General features: G+C 36.5%; 1 protein-coding gene and 1 non-coding gene across 4 annotated transcripts in view; both read left to right on the top strand.

The window, feature by feature from the left end:
• The window catches only part of LOC137386749 (uncharacterized), a 29,568-nt gene extending 8,561 nt beyond the window's left edge, over window positions 1-21,007 (top strand). For all 3 annotated transcript variants that reach the window (XM_068072875.1, XM_068072876.1, XM_068072877.1), the window contains exons 4-13: window positions 4,925-5,080; window positions 5,719-5,859; window positions 7,340-7,503; window positions 10,126-10,234; window positions 10,753-10,879; window positions 11,583-11,701; window positions 14,141-14,264; window positions 17,518-17,629; window positions 20,135-20,258; window positions 20,699-21,007. In XM_068072875.1, the coding sequence (XP_067928976.1) occupies window positions 4,925-5,080; window positions 5,719-5,859; window positions 7,340-7,503; window positions 10,126-10,234; window positions 10,753-10,879; window positions 11,583-11,701; window positions 14,141-14,264; window positions 17,518-17,629; window positions 20,135-20,258; window positions 20,699-20,785 (1,263 nt within the window). In that variant the 3' untranslated portion in view covers window positions 20,786-21,007. The remainder of the gene's footprint in view (window positions 1-4,924; window positions 5,081-5,718; window positions 5,860-7,339; window positions 7,504-10,125; window positions 10,235-10,752; window positions 10,880-11,582; window positions 11,702-14,140; window positions 14,265-17,517; window positions 17,630-20,134; window positions 20,259-20,698) is intronic.
• Window positions 1,978-2,049, top strand: Trnac-gca (transfer RNA cysteine (anticodon GCA)). The gene has a single exon. It is a non-coding gene; the product is annotated as a tRNA-Cys (tRNA).
• Window positions 21,008-21,050: the final 43 nt, after the last annotated feature.

The following is a 21,050-nucleotide window of genomic DNA, read 5'->3' as shown; positions in this document are numbered from 1 at the left end:
TATATCAAATGACAAAGGAAAATAACTCCGACCTCTTTCTTTAGCAAACCTGTATTGTTTTTCCAAGCTTCTGATATATTAAATGCTGCAGTGTATGTTAACGAAAAGGCCTGTTCCCAGAATCAAATACGGAAATATGTAGGAAAGATCCTTATGCAAGATTATTATAATAATAGTAACAACAGGTACCTTTTAGCAATAATAATAATAATATCACCAACTTGTATCTGAAAATATTTCATTGATCTGGTCATAAAAATGACAATAGAACTTTCAAAAAGACAAAATCTAATTCGATACATTAACATACCGTACAACCTCTAATTGAACTCCACTCATATTTGAACGCCACCTCTATTTGAACGCCACCTCTATTTGAACGCCACCTCTAATAGAACACCGCTACAAGAGAAGGATTGAAAAATACAGCGGAACCCTTTAATGGAACCCCACTGTGATAATCTGAGAAATCTGTAATAATTTACAAAAGATGAAAACTTTATTGTGCTATTTAAAAGTTGAAATAAAGTTTGATATAATTTAAAGCTCTGCTGTGAAATAGTTTATATGTTTAAGAGTTTATATGGCTAAGATTGTCCACTTATACGGTTTTCATATTTACCAATTAGTTTAAAATGGAGTCTGACTTTTTCACGTGTCTGATTGTTAATGGCTCCAACTGCAAGTTTAAATGATAGCTATTTGAAAAGAACGCGATGCTGATTTGTAAAATAGTAGTTTATCCCTTAAGGTAAGGAACTTGTTTATTAAATATCTATTATTAGAAGTGCCCATTTATACTAACAATTAACATGTAATATTGAAAACAACTAATTAGTAATTATGACTGTGTTTGAGTGAATTTCAATAATTTTTTGCCTGACGTAAATATGGCTTCTAAAGGATATGTAATCATCAGTGTTCAAAATAATTGCATCATAGTTACTGTTGCCTTGCAATGCTCAATCAAGTGGTCATGCGTGTGTAGATAGCGCCATAGTCAGCGAATGATTTCCATTGCTGCCCCATAATATGTCTGGGGGTATAGCTCAGTGGTAGAGCGAGCGGCTGCAGTCCGGTTGGTCCTGGGTTTAACTCCCCGTGCCCCCTCTTTTTTATCATGTAAAAGAATGCTTTATTTTATGGCTGATGATTTTCTATTAAAATACCACAGCAGGGATTTATTATTTGTTAAAATAGGGCTGTTTTGATATCTCCACTATTTTTGCAAAATCTTGTAATGTTATTCCGACACTTGTACGATATTATTAGATTACCCATTTTTAAAACACGTCTGTTCAACTCTCGCAATAATTCCTCATATCCATATTTTCATTGTTTTCTTCCTTTCGACATGTAATGAAAGATATAATTTTGTTGATGATAACGGATGCCAATAAAAAGTTTTACATACATATATGTAGTCTATGTCGTAGCAGAGGTATAGCTCAGCGATATAGCTATTGGCTGCCCTCTAATTGACCTTTGGTGCAGCTCATTACCCCTTCATTCTCCTTCCTGTAGCTTGCCTTGGTATGTTTTAGTCAGTCCTCTAGTTTACAGCTCTACTTCATTAGACATATGACAGGAAATGTTGGCAAATATTTATCTTGACATGGTAATTTCTAGCGTACGATGCTGCAAAGTTCTGACAGCATTACAGTTTTGTAAGAATAAAATGGGTGATTGAAATTAAAGTGAAATGTTAAAGGAATACAAAATATAGAAAGTATTTTCATTTCAACACCGTCTGGTACAAGTTATGTCATATATATATATATATATATATATATATATATATATATATATATATATAGATAGATAGATATATATATCTATTACTCACTCTATTAATAGTGGTTTATCTGTTTGGATTTTTTTGCCTTAGTTACTGTTGCTATGCTCCGCCTAACGTAATGTACACTCAGATAAAGCAGCACTCAAGAAATTACACGCATTGTACTATCAATGGTTATAGGGGGTATAGCTCAGTGGTAGAGCAATCGGCTGCAGTCCGATAGGCCCTGGGTTCAACTCCCAGTGCCCCCTGTTTTAATTTTTTAATTTTTTACATTGGCACCTTATTTCTGGCTCATCCACTGTCAATAGGTTTACACATTAGTGGAGGGTGTTTTGACAATTATCCAGTAAGTGTTAAAACAGGCTGCAGTCTAATGATTGTGGAGTTTTGCTGTTGTAATGTCTCTGGTATTTATAACTAAAGCAGCCGTTAAAATGCTATGTAGTGTGTTTCATATTCCTAGCTTATGGAACCCCTTGTTTTGCTTGTTTCTATGGTATAACCTTATTAAGGTCAAGGTCAATAAGCTTTTGGCGAAATGATAAAATAGTTTTATTTTTTGGGATTGCTTGAGCAATTCCATTTTTATGTCTATTCTGTTTATTAGTTATTGGAGTATCTTGCAGTACTTAAGTATTTCATAGTCATCATGCCTACAATTTGATGACTAGACATTTGTATATTCATGAAGACATCGCTACATATGGCTAGTTATACTTTAGGCCTTTTATTACCTACTTTTTATATTTCTTGTATATCTAGCCTTGACATCTAGATATATATATATATTTATATATATATATGTATATATATATATATGTATTGAAATGTATCCTACTTAGAACTAAAATCAGAGTGCTCAACATAGGATGGAGCAGTATAAATTGGAAAATTAAATAGTTTACTTATCTTTCAGCTACTGTCAGTTTCCTGCTGGCGCATTCTTCAGTTGAAGCTTACAGCCTGAAGAATGCGTCAGCAGGAAGCTGCCAGTAGCTGAAAGATAAGTGAACTATTTAATTTTCCAATTTATATATATATATATATATGAGAATAGCTATATATCTTCTCATGCGTGTGTATGGTACGGTAGACTGTCTTGTGTTCACTTAGGAACCTTCTCTATACCATTGAACTGATTCAATCTTTTGAAAATCTAACATTCAGCCAATTTGGGTTATGTCTTTAGGACGATAATAGTGTAAACATTCTTTATGTAAAAAATATGTACTCTTGTTGTGGGTTATTTACTATTTAAACAAATTGATACCAAGTGATATTCTGTTTCTTGCACTGTAATATTACGAAAAAGGTCGTTGTAGGCCTGCCATCTCAGGTTATTTTTACCCATTCTGATTGGTTCACAACAAACTTATAGAAGATAATTAATTAAGACAAGACGAGGGGACATTAAACAACAATTATTCTGTGCTATAATAAGGTCTGTGTATGTCTGGCTGAAGCCATATTGAAATGCTAGGAAAAAATCGCGCCTGACACGGGAATCGAACTCATATAATGTTTGGATTACCAGCCAGGCACACTACCAGCTGCATCATTCAACCGCTTTATTGCATTGATCAGGAATAATTATGCACATAGTTATTACACATGATGGTCTCATACTGGACTGCCAGCGTACTAGTGATATAATAAATGGGTTTTTCAAAACATGATTTGTAGAGGAGAATGATTGACTTATTGACTGCCCTCATCTGCTAGCTGTCATCATTGAATAGACAGTAAAACTCATTCTAAGAGTTGAAGTCTGATGACAATATAATTTAACCTTGAGCAGAAAACTCTGATCAATGTACTAGTGGTTTCATAATTATATTAGCTATCATGAGACATCCCTTACGAATATGTTTATCTCTTCACTCATCGCGGTGGCTACATTAATAGTGGTGCATTTATTATAATACTACTAGGGGTAACACGGCTTAGCTATATAATATGTCAGTCTTGTAGCTGACGGTTTAGTCGCTCATCACTGCTGATGTCATGGAAGTGTGCCATATTAGCAACATAAGGTCATCGGGTTAAAACTGACATGAGCGAATGCAGGGAAATATTATGAAGGATTCATACCAATCTTGCTGAGACACATGTCTTTTTGTAGCAAACTAACTTCAGTGTTGTTATTCTGGAACATACATGATCTGAACTTGTCAGCTTTGAAAATAACGAATTTGTATCGGTGAATTAGTGTGACTGTAGCAATGTTTTTCTTGTTTAGAGTGTACATAGTAATTGCTAGTGCTTCGGGAAAACCTTACTAGAGCTTCGTGATTACCAACAATCACCAGACGATTCGATATTGCAAATTTGCTATATCGAATTGTAATATTATTACGATGTAAAAAAGACATGTAAATTTTTGTTAAGATGTATTTGTATGTTTTTACTTGAAAATAAGCTGTTTTGTGTTCGTGATAGCTAGAAACATTTATTTCATGAAGCCCTGTGCACGTGCAAGGTCATAGAATGAGCTTATTATAAGAGTAGAAGGTCAGTGCGTTTTAGTTCCAGTATCGCTCAATCTGAAAATCATCAGGTGTGAGATAAATCGTCATTACGCAATTATATCGTTTATACTATTGGAGATATCTCTTTAAATGGTGGCGATTTTGAAATCGTGTAACATAAAAAGTGCGACCAAACAATTAAATTGCCATATCGGTAAGCTCTACCTAAAACATGGATGCTGATACTACTCGAAGATGTAAGGTAAATAATTTTAGTCGATTTACGTCCAACTTTGTCTGAAGGGCAGGATTGTTACACGCTCTCTTAGAGAGATAATACTTCATTGAGGTGTTGCAGTGAGCGCTTGTCTACTAGCTCTTATATCCTAAGCCCGGTTCCCATATACGCCGCAAGGGGCAGTAAAATGGGAATCTAAGCACGAGTACTGCCGGTAGAGGTACTGTACAGGTGAAGGTCAACACTTTCGAAATGGCATGGCGAGCGACCATTTTTATGCGATAATCAGCTACGCAGTTTAATGTGAACATAAGCCGCCAAGGCTAGCGCCGCCAGTGTTTTGCTGCGCGAGATTACAGTCAGGGTCTCGCAGCCAATATGGGAATCAGGCTTTAATGTTGTCTCTGTCCCCTTTAGATGCTCCAGTCTCTTGCCAAAATGACTCAGGGAAGTGATCTGGTCACTGCCTACTTCTACCTAACGAAAGGATTACTCCAAAAGGAGGCACGAGTCCAATTAGAATCTAAAACCAAAGAGCTGTCTAGTGTATTGTCACCAACAAATATCATCCGGGTGAGTGGAGCTTGTATCAGATATTAAGTGCAGTTGGTATGACTGCTATCCCGGCACTGGTTAGATTCAGATGAACAGATTTTGACTTTGCAAAAAGTGAAATGTTTTTGCAGCGCGTAAATAAAGTAATCCCTCTTACTTCCTACCATGGAATCGGCTCACGTTCCATGACATAGAAACTTGACTTTTCTGAAGTATTAGCCATAATTTCAACACTTCGGAACACTCAACCTGCTCTTTAAATTTGTGCAATTACTATTCATTAAAGTACATGTACGTGTCCCTGTATACGCGGCATACTTGTGTGTACTTATACCATTTAAAGCTGCACATTTTGAACAATTGCTCATCACTTGCACGAAAGTCAGACTCCAATTTTGACTAAGCTGTAAATATGAAAACCGTATAAATTTTCCATCTTAGTCATAAAAACTGAATTAGACTATTTCATAAATGAAAAATTGGAATGGTCATAATTTTTAAAAAACTGTTGTACAGCAAAACCAGGATAGTTGTACCCATGAAATAGGAGGAATTACTGTACTGGTATTTTTGTTTGCTTCAGTAGGATGATGAGCTGCATGTGGTTATCTGGTATTTGATTTTTATATCATTTTCTGAAAATGCCTAACTTGTAGATCCTCCACAATCTCGCTTTGAGTAAGACTCGATCAACAGATGTGATGAAACGACTCGTCTATTCTCTCCAACAACAGCAGTCGTTTGTGCCTACAGAGAAACAGTTGTCAAACGTGTTCTTTTCTGCTTCTGTTTTATCGGTAAGTTTTAAAGATAAACAACAATCATGAGTGTGCATAACTTCAATAAAGAATAGAGAAAGCATAATATTATTATGCTTTATTATTTATCTTGAGGTGTTGACTGATGTTCTAAAAAAGAATCAAGGAGATTGACAAACCAGAAGCTGAGATATAGCCAGCCAAACACAGGTCTACCAAAAAACATAAGTGTTTTGGTAGTCATCAATACATGACGTATGAAATCGACTTGTGTGCCATTGGTCAATTAAGCCAACTAATGCGCTCTCCTATAACAATCACGGCGTTTTAATTGGTTTAATCCCTTGAAGTATAGAACAATCCAATTGGGCCTAACAATCATTGCTCTGATAATTCCGAACCAGTCCCTCTGACGTGTAGAATAGTTTTAGCATGAAATAATTACACGTGTCTATTATGTCGCAAATTTTCGCTATCTTGCTAGTTCAGCTCAGTTTTGTTGTTCTCCCACTTAGCTTGCCTATTCAGACTCATCCTTAGCGCTGTTCAGATTTTTTTATCTATAGCTAATAAATGGAATCAATTAAATCAATCATCAATCTCGGTTATTATTTATAATTTCCTACAAATTATACTAGTTACATCATTTATTCTATATGCAGTTATATTATTATTTTGTATAATATGCATTATGATTATTATATTAATCGTAAAAATAATAGATAAGATAATAGATAAATAGAAAAAATCAAATCAAAAGTTATCGTTTTCTTTTCTTACAGCAAGAGCAGCACGGTCAAATTATTCTTTTTAAAATTATGGCTGTAGTGAACTTACAGTCTGTTAATAGTGACGATAATCATGAAAATCAACTGAATGCTGCAGTTGGTACACAGTAGAAAAATAATGAATGAACAAAAATTCACATTCCCATTTCTTATTCTAAACTAACTGCAAATCGCGGATGTCGCATATAGACTATACACGCGCCATTCGTTGAACAGAGGATCTTCGGAGCATATCCGTGGAAATCGAGTTAAAATTTGAAGCACAATAGTCAAAATCTGCTCTTCTGTTTTGAAAAATCATGGCCAGGGGTTGTGGGCAAATGCCTTTACCACACAATGTTTGCTTGATTTTCCTGAGAAACCAGAGCTAGTCTGTAAATTCTCTACTATCGCGAGAAGTGTTTCACATCTCGTAGCCTAAAACCATCATTATACGTAACGGTGGTAAGGGTGCGCAACTCCGGCACATGACCAATAAGTCGATTTCATACGTCAAAATTTTCGGGATTTTCGAAGGTTTTTTTTCTGACTCGTTAGATTTTTTTAGAACATCAGTCAACACCTCAAGATAACTAATAAAACATAATATATTATATTATGCTTTCTCTATTCTTTAAAGTAAACTTACCCTTTTGCAGGATTACTAAATGTAAATACCTTTATGAGCTGAAAATTACCTTGTTAATTCATTAAAATGTGTTGCTTGCTAACCTTGTCATGTGCTGGAACAGGCAACGAGTCCACGGATGCTTGCGTGCCTCGATACCCTTACAAACAACCTCGTTGCCGCTGAAACCCCCGTGTCCTTGAAAAATGCAGTCAACATGGTCATCTCTATGGGCAAACTCAGGTATCACAACCGGTCACTGCTCGCCACTCTCTGCAGCTTCATCGAGTAAGTTGTTATGATGGTTGGGTCATGTTGACAGAATGTTGTCTTGTCATTGGTTGAATAGTAATGCATTGTGTCATGTTGACAGCATGTTGCCTTGTCATTGGTTGAATAGTAATGCATTGTGTCATGTTGACAGAATGGGGCCTTTTCATTGGTTGAATAGTAATGCATTGTGTCATGTTAACAGAATGGGACCTTGTCATTGGTTGAATAGTAATGCATTGTGTCATGTTGACAGAATGGGGCCTTGTCATTGGTTGAATAGTAATGCATTGTGTCATGTTGACAGAATGGGACCTTGTCATTGGTTGAATAGTAATGCATTGTGTCATGTTGACAGAATGGGGCCTTGTCATTGGTTGAATAGTAATACATCTCATGCTAGCAGTAATAATAGGAATCGTTTTTGTGGAACCCTTTGAGAAAAACCTTTCATTTGATTCACTGAACTTATTTATGCTAATGATAATGGATGACCCAGGAAATGTGAACATGAACTGGTGTCATGGGAGAATCTGGATGCTGGATGTTTAATGTACTCATTTCAAAATCAAATTATTTTGTGAGTCTATTTTGCTGATGAATGCTTCACACATTGAAGTCTACGACCAAAATACTTTGTGGAGTTGTTTTTCATTCGATCCCTGAGAGAACTCAACCGCGTAGCTTTGTTTTCTCCTACTTCTGATTTAGATAGGATTACAAATTTTCGGTCGCTTCGTACTTGATATCTTTTCAGTATATTTCCAAAGTTTGAAGTCGATTGGACGGCTAGTTCACAAGATATCGCTAAAATACCGAAGGCATTTCAAATGTGCAGCCAAGTGATAAATGGCTGCTGACAGGACATCAGTTACTAGTGACACACGGATTAAAGTTCTTGGTTATGAAGACTCAGAAGTAGACAAAGCTAGAAAGCTTCTCATCAGCAACCTTTATTCATAAGAAGACATACACCATCTATCAGACACGGTGTACTAGAATCACTGCTTATCTATTTACCTCTAAAACATCACAATTTTGAGAAAGTGGGAAATAAAAACTATTTCTTCAATTTGATTCCTGTTTTAGTCATTGTTATGTACGAGCATAGCAGAACTTCACAATTATATTCAGTTCAAACGGAATTTTGCTATTGTAAATGCTTTCACAGTCGATGGAAAATTGGTAATACCGTCTAGGATCAGTGTTAAAAAGCCAATGTTTTAGCTTTTTAATATGTTGATGGATGGGAAGCTTTCTGGCATGCAGATAGTTGAAATGAACTTACACAAAATTTTAGGAGATTTTATCAGAAAGTATTGGTATTTTTCCATCATTTGCGATTGTATTTGATGTTTGAGGTGATCTGACTGCCGGGATGTTTTAAGATTAAAATTGATAAAACTTGATCGTGGTTAAAATGCTCAAATTCAACCGAAAGTGCGATTATGTCGTATATAGTTTCAAAAAGACTGACAGAATAGAGACACGTAATGCTGCAACTTGAATGCAATAGCTGATATCAACTATAGCAACTAGTGATGTCATTTTACACATATTTTTCTTCGGAGTATTTTAACCGCGATCAAGTTTTGTTGATTTTAACCTTGAAACATCCTGGCAGTCTGATCTCTTCAAACATCAGCAACAATCGCAAATGATAGAAAAATACCGATATTTTCTAATAAAATCTGCTAAAATTTTGTGTAAGTTAATCTTTAAGGGATTATGCGGTTTTTACTATTGAATGCGGCTTATATAGTTACAAAGTTTTGACTCACCTAAACATCTGTAACTAAACCTTTTTAAAATTTTACATTCGTTCATTAGTTTTTACAAGTACACCAGGCACTACTCCGGTGAAATATCCAGATTCTTTGCAAAGATAAATTACAACATTAAAAATTTCTGTCTAAAAATAGTTGGTTTGGTTTGTAGCTCTGCGTGAATATAATAATAATAATAAGAGACATAAGAAATAGTTGTGGTTAAAAAGTTAGTGAAAAAAGATCAACTGCGCTCCATATAGTTCAGCTGTGATTGTCTTTGATTGGACGCATTTTATTTTAAACAACACCTTTAGCTATGCGGGACACCCAGATCACGCAAAGTATTACGTGGTAAGAGAAAATGAAACACTGTGCGCATGAGTGGACAACTCAAACCTATTCAGTAAGCAAAACAGTATACAGTACTTCGTTGCATTGTCTCCACCTTTTACTGCACAGTGAGCTGCAGTAGCTTGAGTTTAAACTTAAATGGTTGAGTGCTTGTAAGTTCCGGCTGAAAGATGATGAAATTAACACCAACTACTCCAAGTATTGAGTGTACATTTGTTTTGACACTTTGCTTTGGCGGGCTTATATTTTATACCTGTAGTAGATATGATTAGTATATCTATTTTTACCTGCAGTAAGTGTTATTATTAGCCCTATTTTTACCTGTGGTAAGTGTTATTAATAGCCCTTTTATACCTGCTGTAAGTATTATTAATAGCCCTAGTTATATCTGGTGTAAGTGTAATTAATAGCCCCATTTATACCTGCCCTAAGTATTATTTAAAAAATTATATTTGCTGGTTGAGTCAATGCTTTACCAATTAAGTCTGTCTGCAATCAAGGGTAGCCATCTTTTTTGCAGGCATCCAAAAAATCTATCTGTACAACAATTTGCTAGTGTACTGTCAACTTGTCACATAACTGGAGTTCTGCCTGACAACCTCAGCAAAGTCATTACAAAACAGCTGAAGGTAAGAAAAAATTCCGTTATGAATGGTGATGATTGGGTGTGTGACAAGTTATGGTTGGGTGTGGGACAAGTTATGGTTGGGTGTGATACATTTGCTGGATGGTTGTGTAGATAGTGATGGCTGGGTGTGTAACTGACAATGGTTAAGTGGGTGGCAGGTGTGGCAGGGTGTGACAAATGACGGTTGTGTCTGTGACAAATGAAGTCAAGTTGTGTGAGTAGTGATAGTCAGGTGTAGGTTCATGACATGGGAAACCGGGTGTCTGGCATAAAAGGTTGCGTGTGGCATGTTAAGGTTGTGTGTGTGGCATATGAAGGTTGTGTGTGTGGCATGTGAAAGCTTTGGGTGGCAGGGGAGGCTCAGTTGTTTGACAGGTGAAATTTGCATGTGTGGCAGGTGAGGCTCAAGTGTTTGCCTGGTGAAGGTGACATGTGTGGTATGACAAGGATAGGTGTATTGTCTCAGTGAAAGATTGACAAAAATGCATACCCGGTCACAACTTCGTTGCTCTGTTTTAGGCGGCAAGTTCTGACATGAAAAATGTTCAGTACTATCTAGATATTGCCTGGTCGTTACTTGTTTTTGGCATAAAATCTGAAGCTATATGTAAAGATCTGTTGTCAGAAGAGAGGATAACTTTGCTCAGTAAGTTGAGATTTTTCTTCATTCTTTCGCTTCACTGCTACTAAATTAATTATGGCTTTCAGAAGGGACTGTAAATTATAGGCATTTGAAGGTAAATTAGTTGGCGATTAATTGAAATTAGAAGTACAACACTGACTACGACAACATAATATCTTATTTATGACCTAACCTATATAAAAAGACAATGAAAGTTCATGTATTGTCAACTCCTAGTTATATTGTCATATGTATTCGTTTTAGCATATTTGAGCTGTTATTATCTGTGTGTGATTAGGGAAGCCATGGATATAAACGACATCAAACTGCTCAAAATTCTATTTAAGATATATATAGCTCTTCGGAATGCCAACATCTCTAGTGTTTACACACATATATATATATATATATATATATATATATATATATAGTTTTTATTAAGGTAGTTGAGTTATTTGTATCAATTTAATGGACACTTGAGTTAGATTGTAGTGGCAAAATTTTAGTCTTAATAACTACTAGTGTTAGTAACTACTAGTGTTAGTAACTACTAGTGTAAGTAACTACTAGTGTAAGTAACTACTAGTGTAAGTAACTACTACCATTACTTATTTATAGTGTTAGTACTTATTAGTATTATTACGCAATAGTTCCATATATCATGTCCTGCTAGAGCGTTTAACAGTATTAAGAGCAGATATGAATTTCCTTGTATGTACTACTGTAGCCCAGGGAGTACCACATCACACAGCAACCTCCAACTATAGTAAACTCTTGAATATATGTACTGTTGGTAGAGTGGAGTATCAAATGGAGATGCCTAGTTCCTTGCTTGCTTGTAGTAAGGTGAGCTTATTCTATCACCATTTCATGCCTGTGTTGAAGATTGGTTAGTTCATGTAACAAATCTTTAATGAATTCGTTAAAGACTCATTAGAGATTTAACAAGATTCAGTTTGAATTCCAGTTCAAAGTGGATTTGTTGTTCGTAAAACCCTATCGCTAACTGGACACACAAATGACGGACAAACAAACACTGATCTTTATATATAAACAACTAGCTGCATTACCCGCCTACAGTAACAGATTCACATGCAGCATAAGGTTTATTGAGAGTTGGCTTTCATACTGTAAAACAACTCCAAATATGCAGTTACATCTCCCTCTCTCCATCTCTCCCTCTTTCTCCTCTCTCCCTTTCTCCGTCTCTCCCCTCTCCCTCTCTTTCCCCCCCCCCCTCTTCTCCCTCTTTCTCTCCCTCTCTCTCTCTCTCCTCCTCGCTCTCCCTCTCTCTCTCCTTCTCTCCCTCTTTTCCCTCTCTCCGTCTCTCCCCTCTCTCTCTCTCCCTCCCTCTTCCCCCTCTCTCTCTTCCTCTCTCTCTCTCTCCCCCTCTCTCTCTCTCCCCCTCTCCTCCTCGCTCTCCCTCTCTCTCCCCTTCTCTCCCTCTCTCTCCCCTCTCTCTCTCCCCTCTCTCCCTCCCTCTTCCCCCTCTCTCTCTCCCCCTCTCTCTCCCTCTTTCTCTCCCTCTCTCTCTCCCCCCTCTCCTCCTCGTTCTCCCTCTCTCTCCCCTTCTCTCTCTCTCCCTCTCTCCCCCCCCTCTCCTCCTCGCTCTCCCTCTCTCTCCCTTTCTCTCCCTTTCTCTCTCTCCCTTAGTTCAACGCTTAGCTCTCTCTCCCTCTCTCTCTCCCCCCTCTCCTCCTCGCTCTCCCTCTCTCTCCCCTTCTCTCTCTCCCTCTCTCTCCCCCTCTCTCCCTCCCTCTTCCCCCTCTCTCTCTCTCTCCCTCTCTCTCCCCCTCTCTCTCCCTCTTTCTCTCCTCCTCGCTCTCCCTCTCTCTCCCCTTCTCTCCCTCTCTCTCCCTCTCTACCCCCCCTCTCCTCCTCGCTCTCTCTCTCCCTTTCTCTCCCTTTCTCTCTCTCTCCCTTAGTTCAACGCAACACTTACGGATAGAGAACATTTTTGGTTTTTCTGTCGGGCGTATGAAGAAACAGGTTTCGGCGTGCGTCTACTTTTGAGCAGGCGACGTATAGCTGGTCATGGCTGATGCAGGGTGACAGTAAGTCGATAGCAGCTGCTCTCTTTCTTTTCTTTTCACAATAGCGTATCGCAACCCTCGGAGTACTCGTGAAAGTTCTGTAATAGTAAGTTACAGTAGGCCTACTCGTAGCTGGAAAAAATTAGTAACTCGGCTGCTGAAGGAAATGAACATGACCCACTATCTCGAACAGCGGCAAATCCAACGTTATTAAGTAGTGGAGATGTGGCAATTCATAAACAATACAACATCGTATAAGAAACACTTACCTTTTTGATGTGGAAATTTAGTAGGTGAGAAATGCGTTTTTCCAGTGGCTCCAAGAAACAAACGTTTACGTGACCTTCTCGGTACACGTTGGCAGTAAATATTAATTGCATGTAAATAACTACTCGTTAATTTATTTTATTTAATAAATAGTACATTTGTATAGCTGTATAGACACCTTTGTATAGGCCGCAGAACTCAGGAAAGGTGCTTTTTAACACGGCAGAAAATTTGCCGTTTAAAAAGCGTGCTAACCGGGGATTTCGGTTAATGCACCCGAGCGGTGAAAGAAAAACAACAGAATCGCCACACCTTTATATAAGCCATTTGGCTCAAATCGTCAGAGAAAAGTAGCGGCTAATAGTCCATATTACGAAATTACGATATTACGAAATTACGATAATTAGTACTCATATTAATTCGGTTGGCTTCGTTCGACCGAATGGAAAAAGAAAGACCGCTCTATAATTTATTTACCGTTACTACACATATTAATTCAGTTCGCTTCGTACGACCGAAATTCGTACGACGATAAAAGGAAAGACCGCTCTATAAGGCGGACAATCAATCAATCAGACAGACAGACAACGATTGCCGTTTATATAGTAGATATGCAGGACTTTCAGGACAATTCTTGTAGAAGTCTGAGCAGGTCTTTTTCTTCCGAGCGTTTTAACTGCAATCAAGTTTTATCAAATTCAATTTTGAAACATCCTGGCAGTCAGATTACCTCAAACACCAAATACAATCCCAAATGATAGATAAATACTTATACTTTTTGATAAAACCTAATCAGATTTTGTGCAAGTTTATCTTTAATACTTCTGTATTGAGCATAGAATGATATATTAGCTCAGTTGGCAGTCTGCCAAGGTTATGCTGATTATGTAGTTGCCACCACTGACAATTCTCTACTTTCTCTTGTTGAATGTCTGTTGTTAAAAGAGGCTGAAATAATTGCCCTGTTCGATGATAATTGTTGTAGCACGAGCCTCAAAAGCCTTTCTCTGCTTTTCACAATACACTTGGCCTGGCATTGGTTGATTGTCTTGGCTGTGATGCAGCCTTTGTTAACCGAGATGTCTGGTTCCCTACTGGTAACTTGATAGGTATGTGATAGACTTGCTTTAAGATCCCAGAGATAACTTACACTTGATTATTCATTTACTATTTATTTACCCTTTATTATGAATACTATTTATAGAGTCAGAATTAGTAATGAAGGAATACTGTTTCTAGAGTCAGAATTAGTAATGGAGGAATACTGTTTCTAGAGTCAGAATTAGTAATGAAGGAATACTGTTTCTATAGTCAGAACTAGTAATGAAGGAATACTGTTTCTAGAGTCAGAATTAGTAATAAAGGAATACAGTTTCTATAGTCAGAATTAGTAATGAAGGAATACTGTTTCTAGAGTCAGAATTAGTAATGAAGGAATACTGTTTCTATAGTCAGAATTAGTAATGAAGGAATACAGTTTCTATAGTCAGAATTAGTAATGAAGGAATACTGTTTCTAGAGTCAGAATTAGTAATAAAGGAATACAGTTTCTATAGTCAGAATTAGTAATGAAGGGATACTGTTTCTAGAGTCAGAATTAGTAATGAAGGAATACTGTTTCTATAGTCAGAATTAGTAATAAAGGAATACTGTTTCTATAGTCAGAATTAGTAATGAAGGAATACTGTTTCTAGAGTCAGAACTAGTAGTGAAGGAATACTGTTTCTATAGTCAGAACTAGTAATAAAGGAATACTGTTTCTATAGTCAGAACTAGTAATGAAGGAATACTGTTTCTATAGTCAGAACTAGTAATGAAGGAATACTGTTTCTATAGTCAGAACTAGTAATGAAGGAATACTGTTTCTATAGTCAGAATTAGTAATGAAGGAATACTGTTTCGATAGTCAGAATTAGTAATAAAGGAATACTGTTTCTATAGTCAGAATTAGTAATAAAGGAATACTGTTTCTATAGTCAGAACTAGTAATGAAGGAATACTGTTTCTAGAGTCAGAATTAGTAATAAAGGAATACTGTTTCTAGAGTCAGAATTAGTAATGAAGGAATACTGTTTCTATAGTCAGAATTAGTAATGAAGGAATACTGTTTCTATAGTCAGAATTAGTAATGAAGGGATACTGTTTCTATAGTCAGAACTAGTAATGAAGGAATACTGTTTCTAGAGTCAGAATTAGTAATGAAGGGATACAGTTTCTAGAGTCAGAATTAGTATTGAAGGGATACTGTTTCTAGAGTCAGAATTAGTAATGAAGGGATACAGTTTCTAGAGTCAGAATTAGTAATGAAGGGATACTGTTTCTATAGTCAGAATTAGTAATGAAGGAATACTGTTTCTAGAGTCAGAATTAGTAATGAAGGGATACTGTTTCTAGAGTCAGAATTAGTATTGAAGGGATACTGTTTCTATAGTCAGAATTAGTAATGAAGGAATACTGTTTTTAGAGTCAGAATTAGTATTGAAGGGATACTGTTTCTAGAGTCAAAATTAGTAATGAAGGAATACTGTTTCTAGAGTCAGAACTAGTAATGAAGGAATACTGTTTCTAGAGTCAGAACTAGTAATGAAGGAATACTGTTTCTAGACTCAGAATTAGTAATGAAGGAATACTGTTTGTAGAGTCAGAACTAGTAATGAAGGAATACTGTTTCCAGAGTCAGAATTAGCAATGAAGGAATACTATTTCTAGAGTCAGAACTAGTAATGAAGGAATACTGTTTCTAGACTCAGAATTAGTAATGAAGGAATACTGTTTCTAGAGTCAGAATTAGTAATGAAGGGATACTGTTTCTAGACTCAGAATTAGTAATGAAGGAATACTGTTTCTAGAGTCAGAATTAGTAATGAAGGAATACTATTTCTAGAGTCAGAACTAGTAATGAAGGAATACTGTTTATAGAGTCAGAACTAATAATGAAGGAATACTATTTCTAGAGTCAGAATTAGTAATGAAGGAATACTGTTTCTGTAGTCAGAACTAGTAATGAAGGAATACTGTTTCTAGAGTCAGAATTAGTAAGGAAGGGATACTGTTTCTATAGTCAGAATTAGTAATGAAGGAATACTGTTTCTAGACTCAGAATTAGTAATGAGGTCCAGATGCACATTTCCTTCACTTCAACGGCCTAAATGTTTATGGACTTGTCCAAAATTTATTATGAATTTTTATTTGCTAACTCATCAGTCGTATGGCTTGCAATGCAAATTTATCTCTCTACTTGAAGGTTGACTTGCAACAAAATTCACATTACAGTTATTTGATATCAAAAGATTCACCATGTCTTACTCTGTTGTGTTGTAGGTGCAAAATATGTGGGAATGTGATTACAAGCTCTTAAAAACTAAAAAACAAACAGTTAATCGCAGCCACACGAGACCGCTGTAGTTTGGATTCTCTTTCCAAAACGGTTCAAATGTGGCGTAGCTGTGGTAGATGGTTTCTGTTTACACTTTCATGCAACTTTATTCTTCGAAATATTTTCACAAATATACTTTACGCATTCAATAAAACCATGTCTATTGTTCTTACGCATCTATTTTATCGTCTTTGTAATGCCGTCACTTTTAACAGTGATATTTTATAACTTGCCGTAAAAATTCATTTAATTTTTTAACCTTACCTCGAAGGAGTACATATCATTGTCTGATAATCATGATGAGCCTGTTGGTCACCTGAGATAATCGAAGAGTGCTGCAAAAATTATTTGCGAAGTGTTGGGTCACATGATCAGATTACGACTTGACGATTTGATCAAGCCAAAACAAAATTGTAAAGTAGCGAGCATCTATATTTGATACGGAGTCTTCGGTAAAACCCGAAGTGTTGATCGTAAACTAGTGCTACGATAAGTTTTATATTGAGCTTTTTATTGGCCTTTCAATTCACGTGAGAACATACGTGACAAGACGATAACCAAACTGTAATGAATACGTCAGATAAATAAACAGATTCCAAACTACGGCGGCTTTTCGTTTTTGAGCTTTTAAGAGCTTGTAATCACATTTCCACATATTTCGCACTTACAACACAACAGATTAAGACATGGTGAATCTTTTGATACCAAATAACTCTAATGTGAATTTTATTGCAAGTCAACCTTTAAAACAAAATGGCGACAATATTCAGAATACCCTAGTATTTTTTTGGACAAGAAAATTAAATTTTGACAGGAACTAGCAAGAAATAGTGTGCTAAAACAAACCCCAATGCAATTTTGGATGGTCACACAAAATTGAAAATACCTCCCATATTCTTAGGAGTTTACATTGACATCATATTGTACACACCTCTTTATAACCTGCATTGACATCATATTGATAGATCACAATGATGGCTTTGTAGATTTTAGATATTTATATGACACAGAAAAACAGGTGGTTGTTTCACCTAGTAATGTCAGAGCACCTGGTGACGTTAGCTCTGATAAGGAAGAGGCTGCATCACATCTGAAATGGTATGTTCAGTGAAGGTCTGTGTAGCTGCTTATCGTTTCATGAACTGTTACAAAATTTTGAACTGCCACAAAGAAAAGGGTAAGGATTCTTGGGTCTGCCTTTTTCACATGGATTGCATGTTCTGACAAGAGCATGACTACTCGCATATATGTGAGAGTCTTGTTTGTTGTTCTAGTAACGCAAGTAGTTCCTAGGATTTAACTTATTCAAAGCTTTGTTGGAGTTACCCCACCCTGATGTAACGTGTAGTGGAAATGCATAGCTTTTGTATTGGGAATGCTGAAACCTGGTGCATGGCGCTGAATAGTGCCAATTGTTTGTACTCATTAAACTCTACAGGATAAAACTCTATTGGAAGCTTGTGTAACGTGTATCTAAAACTATGCTATGTATCGAGGGTTATTAAATAACTTACTAAATGTATCAAAGTTATGCTAAATCTAACCATTTTAGCAATCGCAATTTTTGAACACCTTTATGCATGCGGTAATTAATCCTATCCAGATCTTCCTGCTACCATACATACAGTCATGTGCAAAAGTGTAAGACCCTCTAGTAATTTTTATAGCCTTTATACACTTGAGTCATAGAACTCAATAAGATCAACATAGTCAACCTAAATAGAGTTATAATTTAACCTTATTTTAATCTTTTGAGATTAAAATTAGCATTTTAATCCTAAGAATGTACATAATCTGTGATGTTATTGTATTGTTTGTTGAAATTTATTTTTCCTAGTTACATAGTACACTCACGTGGTGAGATCTGCTCAGTATTAATGAAACATTAACAAAGTTAATAGGTGGTAATTCTTTCTTTCAAGCCATTGTGTTAAATCGTTTGGTTTTTTCAAATATTTGACATTTCTACTTCTCTAGCAGTCGATTCAGTCATTTTTGACAGTTTAAGCACTCGTTTCCCAAAATAGCATTTGATAAATAAAAATAATGACATTCAACACTGCTTAGCGACGCAACAGCCAGAGTATTCTTTTCAAATATGAGTAGATAAGAAAAACAGACGGAGAAGATTCTGAGCATTAAAATGATACCAGGTCTGTGTATTCTTGTCTTTTTCAGAACAAATTAGAAATGGCTATATATGTTTCAGAAACACTAGATTATTATAGGTCCTTAAATTATTGTAGGCGGTCCTTAGATTATTGTAGGCGGCTTTACACTTTTGCGCTGTACGTACAGTCTGTAAATAATCCGTTTCGGGAACGTTCACGTTATAGGGAATTTATGTTATAAAAACAGTAAGATACATATAAAATGCCTAATCCGTTCCAAGATCTTTCCAAACTCACCCCTTGGTCATGCAAATAGGAAAAACTTGACGTAGCTCTTTTAATTGGTGGGCTGTACCGTAACTGCAATATTATCCGTTTGCATCGATAACTTTTCTCCTTTTTATGATCAATCACGCTTGTTTTATAGACAATGATTGCAGTAATTTTACACTAAGCTCATGGGGACTGCACATCTCCGATGTTCATTTACAACGATTTACTGATTTTTTCAAAATAGCAAAATCTATTTTGCAATGTATTCAACTAATAATAAATATTTTATACGTCTACAATAAGGCAAAACAACAAAGTCTTTTTACTATAAAAAGCTGTTTCTACCTGTTCGGTGTCTATCTGTAATCAGGGGTCAAGATTAGGATAGAAGATAACTTTCGACACTGCTCAAACTCGTGACATTCAAATTGGTAGAGTGTCGCTGTAACGGGCGGCGAGATAGACTAACATTCAAATCGAATTGGAGAACTCGTCTGAGTTGACACTTTACGTTATATGGAATTTTTTACGGAGTAAGAAGCAAGAAATTCACAAATTTTTTACAATATCTGGAATTTACATTATAGGAGTGTCTACTGTTCTTCAAACCCATAACTAAGCAAAATGCTCCTTTATTCAACATAGACAACCAATGAAGGCTGTGTGCTGCTGGCATCGCTTGCTGAAAGCAGAGTCCGTGTCTCTGTTTTAAGCCTGGTTCCCATATACGTCGCAAAGCACTGGTGACTGCACCGCAGGCTATTAGCGGTGAAATGAGAACCTACGCGCCGGGTACCGCCGAGTCCCGCTGGTAGTTGCCAGCCGTCAACGCAAGGGTTTAGCGCTGTTCAACTTTTGCGAAAAGCCGCAGGCAAAGTCTTCCCAAAATGCACTGTACAGGTGAAGGTCACCATTATTGAAACGGCATGGCGAGTGAACATTTTATGTGATTATGCGACTGTTTAGCGATGCAGCTTTTATGTGAACAGATGCCACCGAGCCTAGCGTCGCAAGCGTTTTGCTGCGCAAGTTACTGCCAGAGTCTCGCAATCGATATGGGAACCAGGCTTTAAGGTGGCTGTCTTTGGACACGAGTACCATCACTACACTATCGGTCTGAATGATGAGACTGTGTCTTTGTTTTAGGGTGGCTGTCTTTGGACACGAGTACCATCACTACACTATCGGTCTGAATGATGAGACTGTGTCTTTGTTTTAGGGTGGCTGTCTTTGGACACGAGTACCATCACTACACTATCGGTCTGAATGATGAAACTCCTTTAGAGGCAAAAAGAAGACTGGCAGAAACTCAACTCCAGCAGCTAGGCTATCATGTAGTGGCTGTAAGTGGACTACATAAAAGTTTTTTACTGATCATCGCAGATCATATAAATCTCTCTTGCTTCGTGTCCAAAGCTTTTGTTTTGAATACTCCTCTGAAAGATATATTGACATACTGATTTTTGCTCCATGCTGTTATGAATGTTTGAACCTCTGCCTGGGATGCAATTTAATCAGTGATATATTGAATGAATCAGTAAACAAATTAAATTTTAGTTTTAATCAAAGATGAAAACTATTTGATTGGAAAAAGTTTTATTTTTGATATACCTAAATTGAATACAGTAAGATATAGACGACTCCCACACACACAGTTATAAAGACAGTCTACTTAAAGCCGTTGTACTTTGAGCCTCTACTGTCTGAAGTTGAATGAAATTGGTGAAACCCTTTATTCTTTCCATTTTGTGTACCGTTTTGAAGCTAATCTCGATTTGTCCAGGTTAAGGAATCGGAGTTCAAAGTGGAAGCAGACAAGAAGAAGTTGCTCAAGGCAAAACTACTTTTCCCTGAAAGAGCTGAAGACTGAGCTTGTTTGAATCCAGTATGTAAGAAGCATGTGACCTGTGTGGACGTGTCATAGAAGATGGTGCGGGATTGGATAAAATTTCGTAGTAGTTAATGTTGAAGTGTTTTATTATGAAAATATAAATTACAACGGTTATTTGTATTTAAAAATATTGCTGTATATGTTAAAAGAGTGCAGCATGAAGCTTCTGTTAAGCTTATTAAATATATTTGGCTTACTGCATTCTGATTTGGAATCCTCTGGAAACTCTAGCCATACATTTAAC

Source organism: Watersipora subatra, chromosome 2 (genome assembly GCF_963576615.1).
Source record: "Watersipora subatra chromosome 2, tzWatSuba1.1, whole genome shotgun sequence".
NCBI classification, from domain to species: Eukaryota; Metazoa; Bryozoa; class Gymnolaemata; order Cheilostomatida; family Watersiporidae; genus Watersipora; species Watersipora subatra.
The sequence above is the reverse complement of the archived record's forward strand: the minus strand, read 5'-3'. Positions and strand labels throughout refer to the sequence as shown.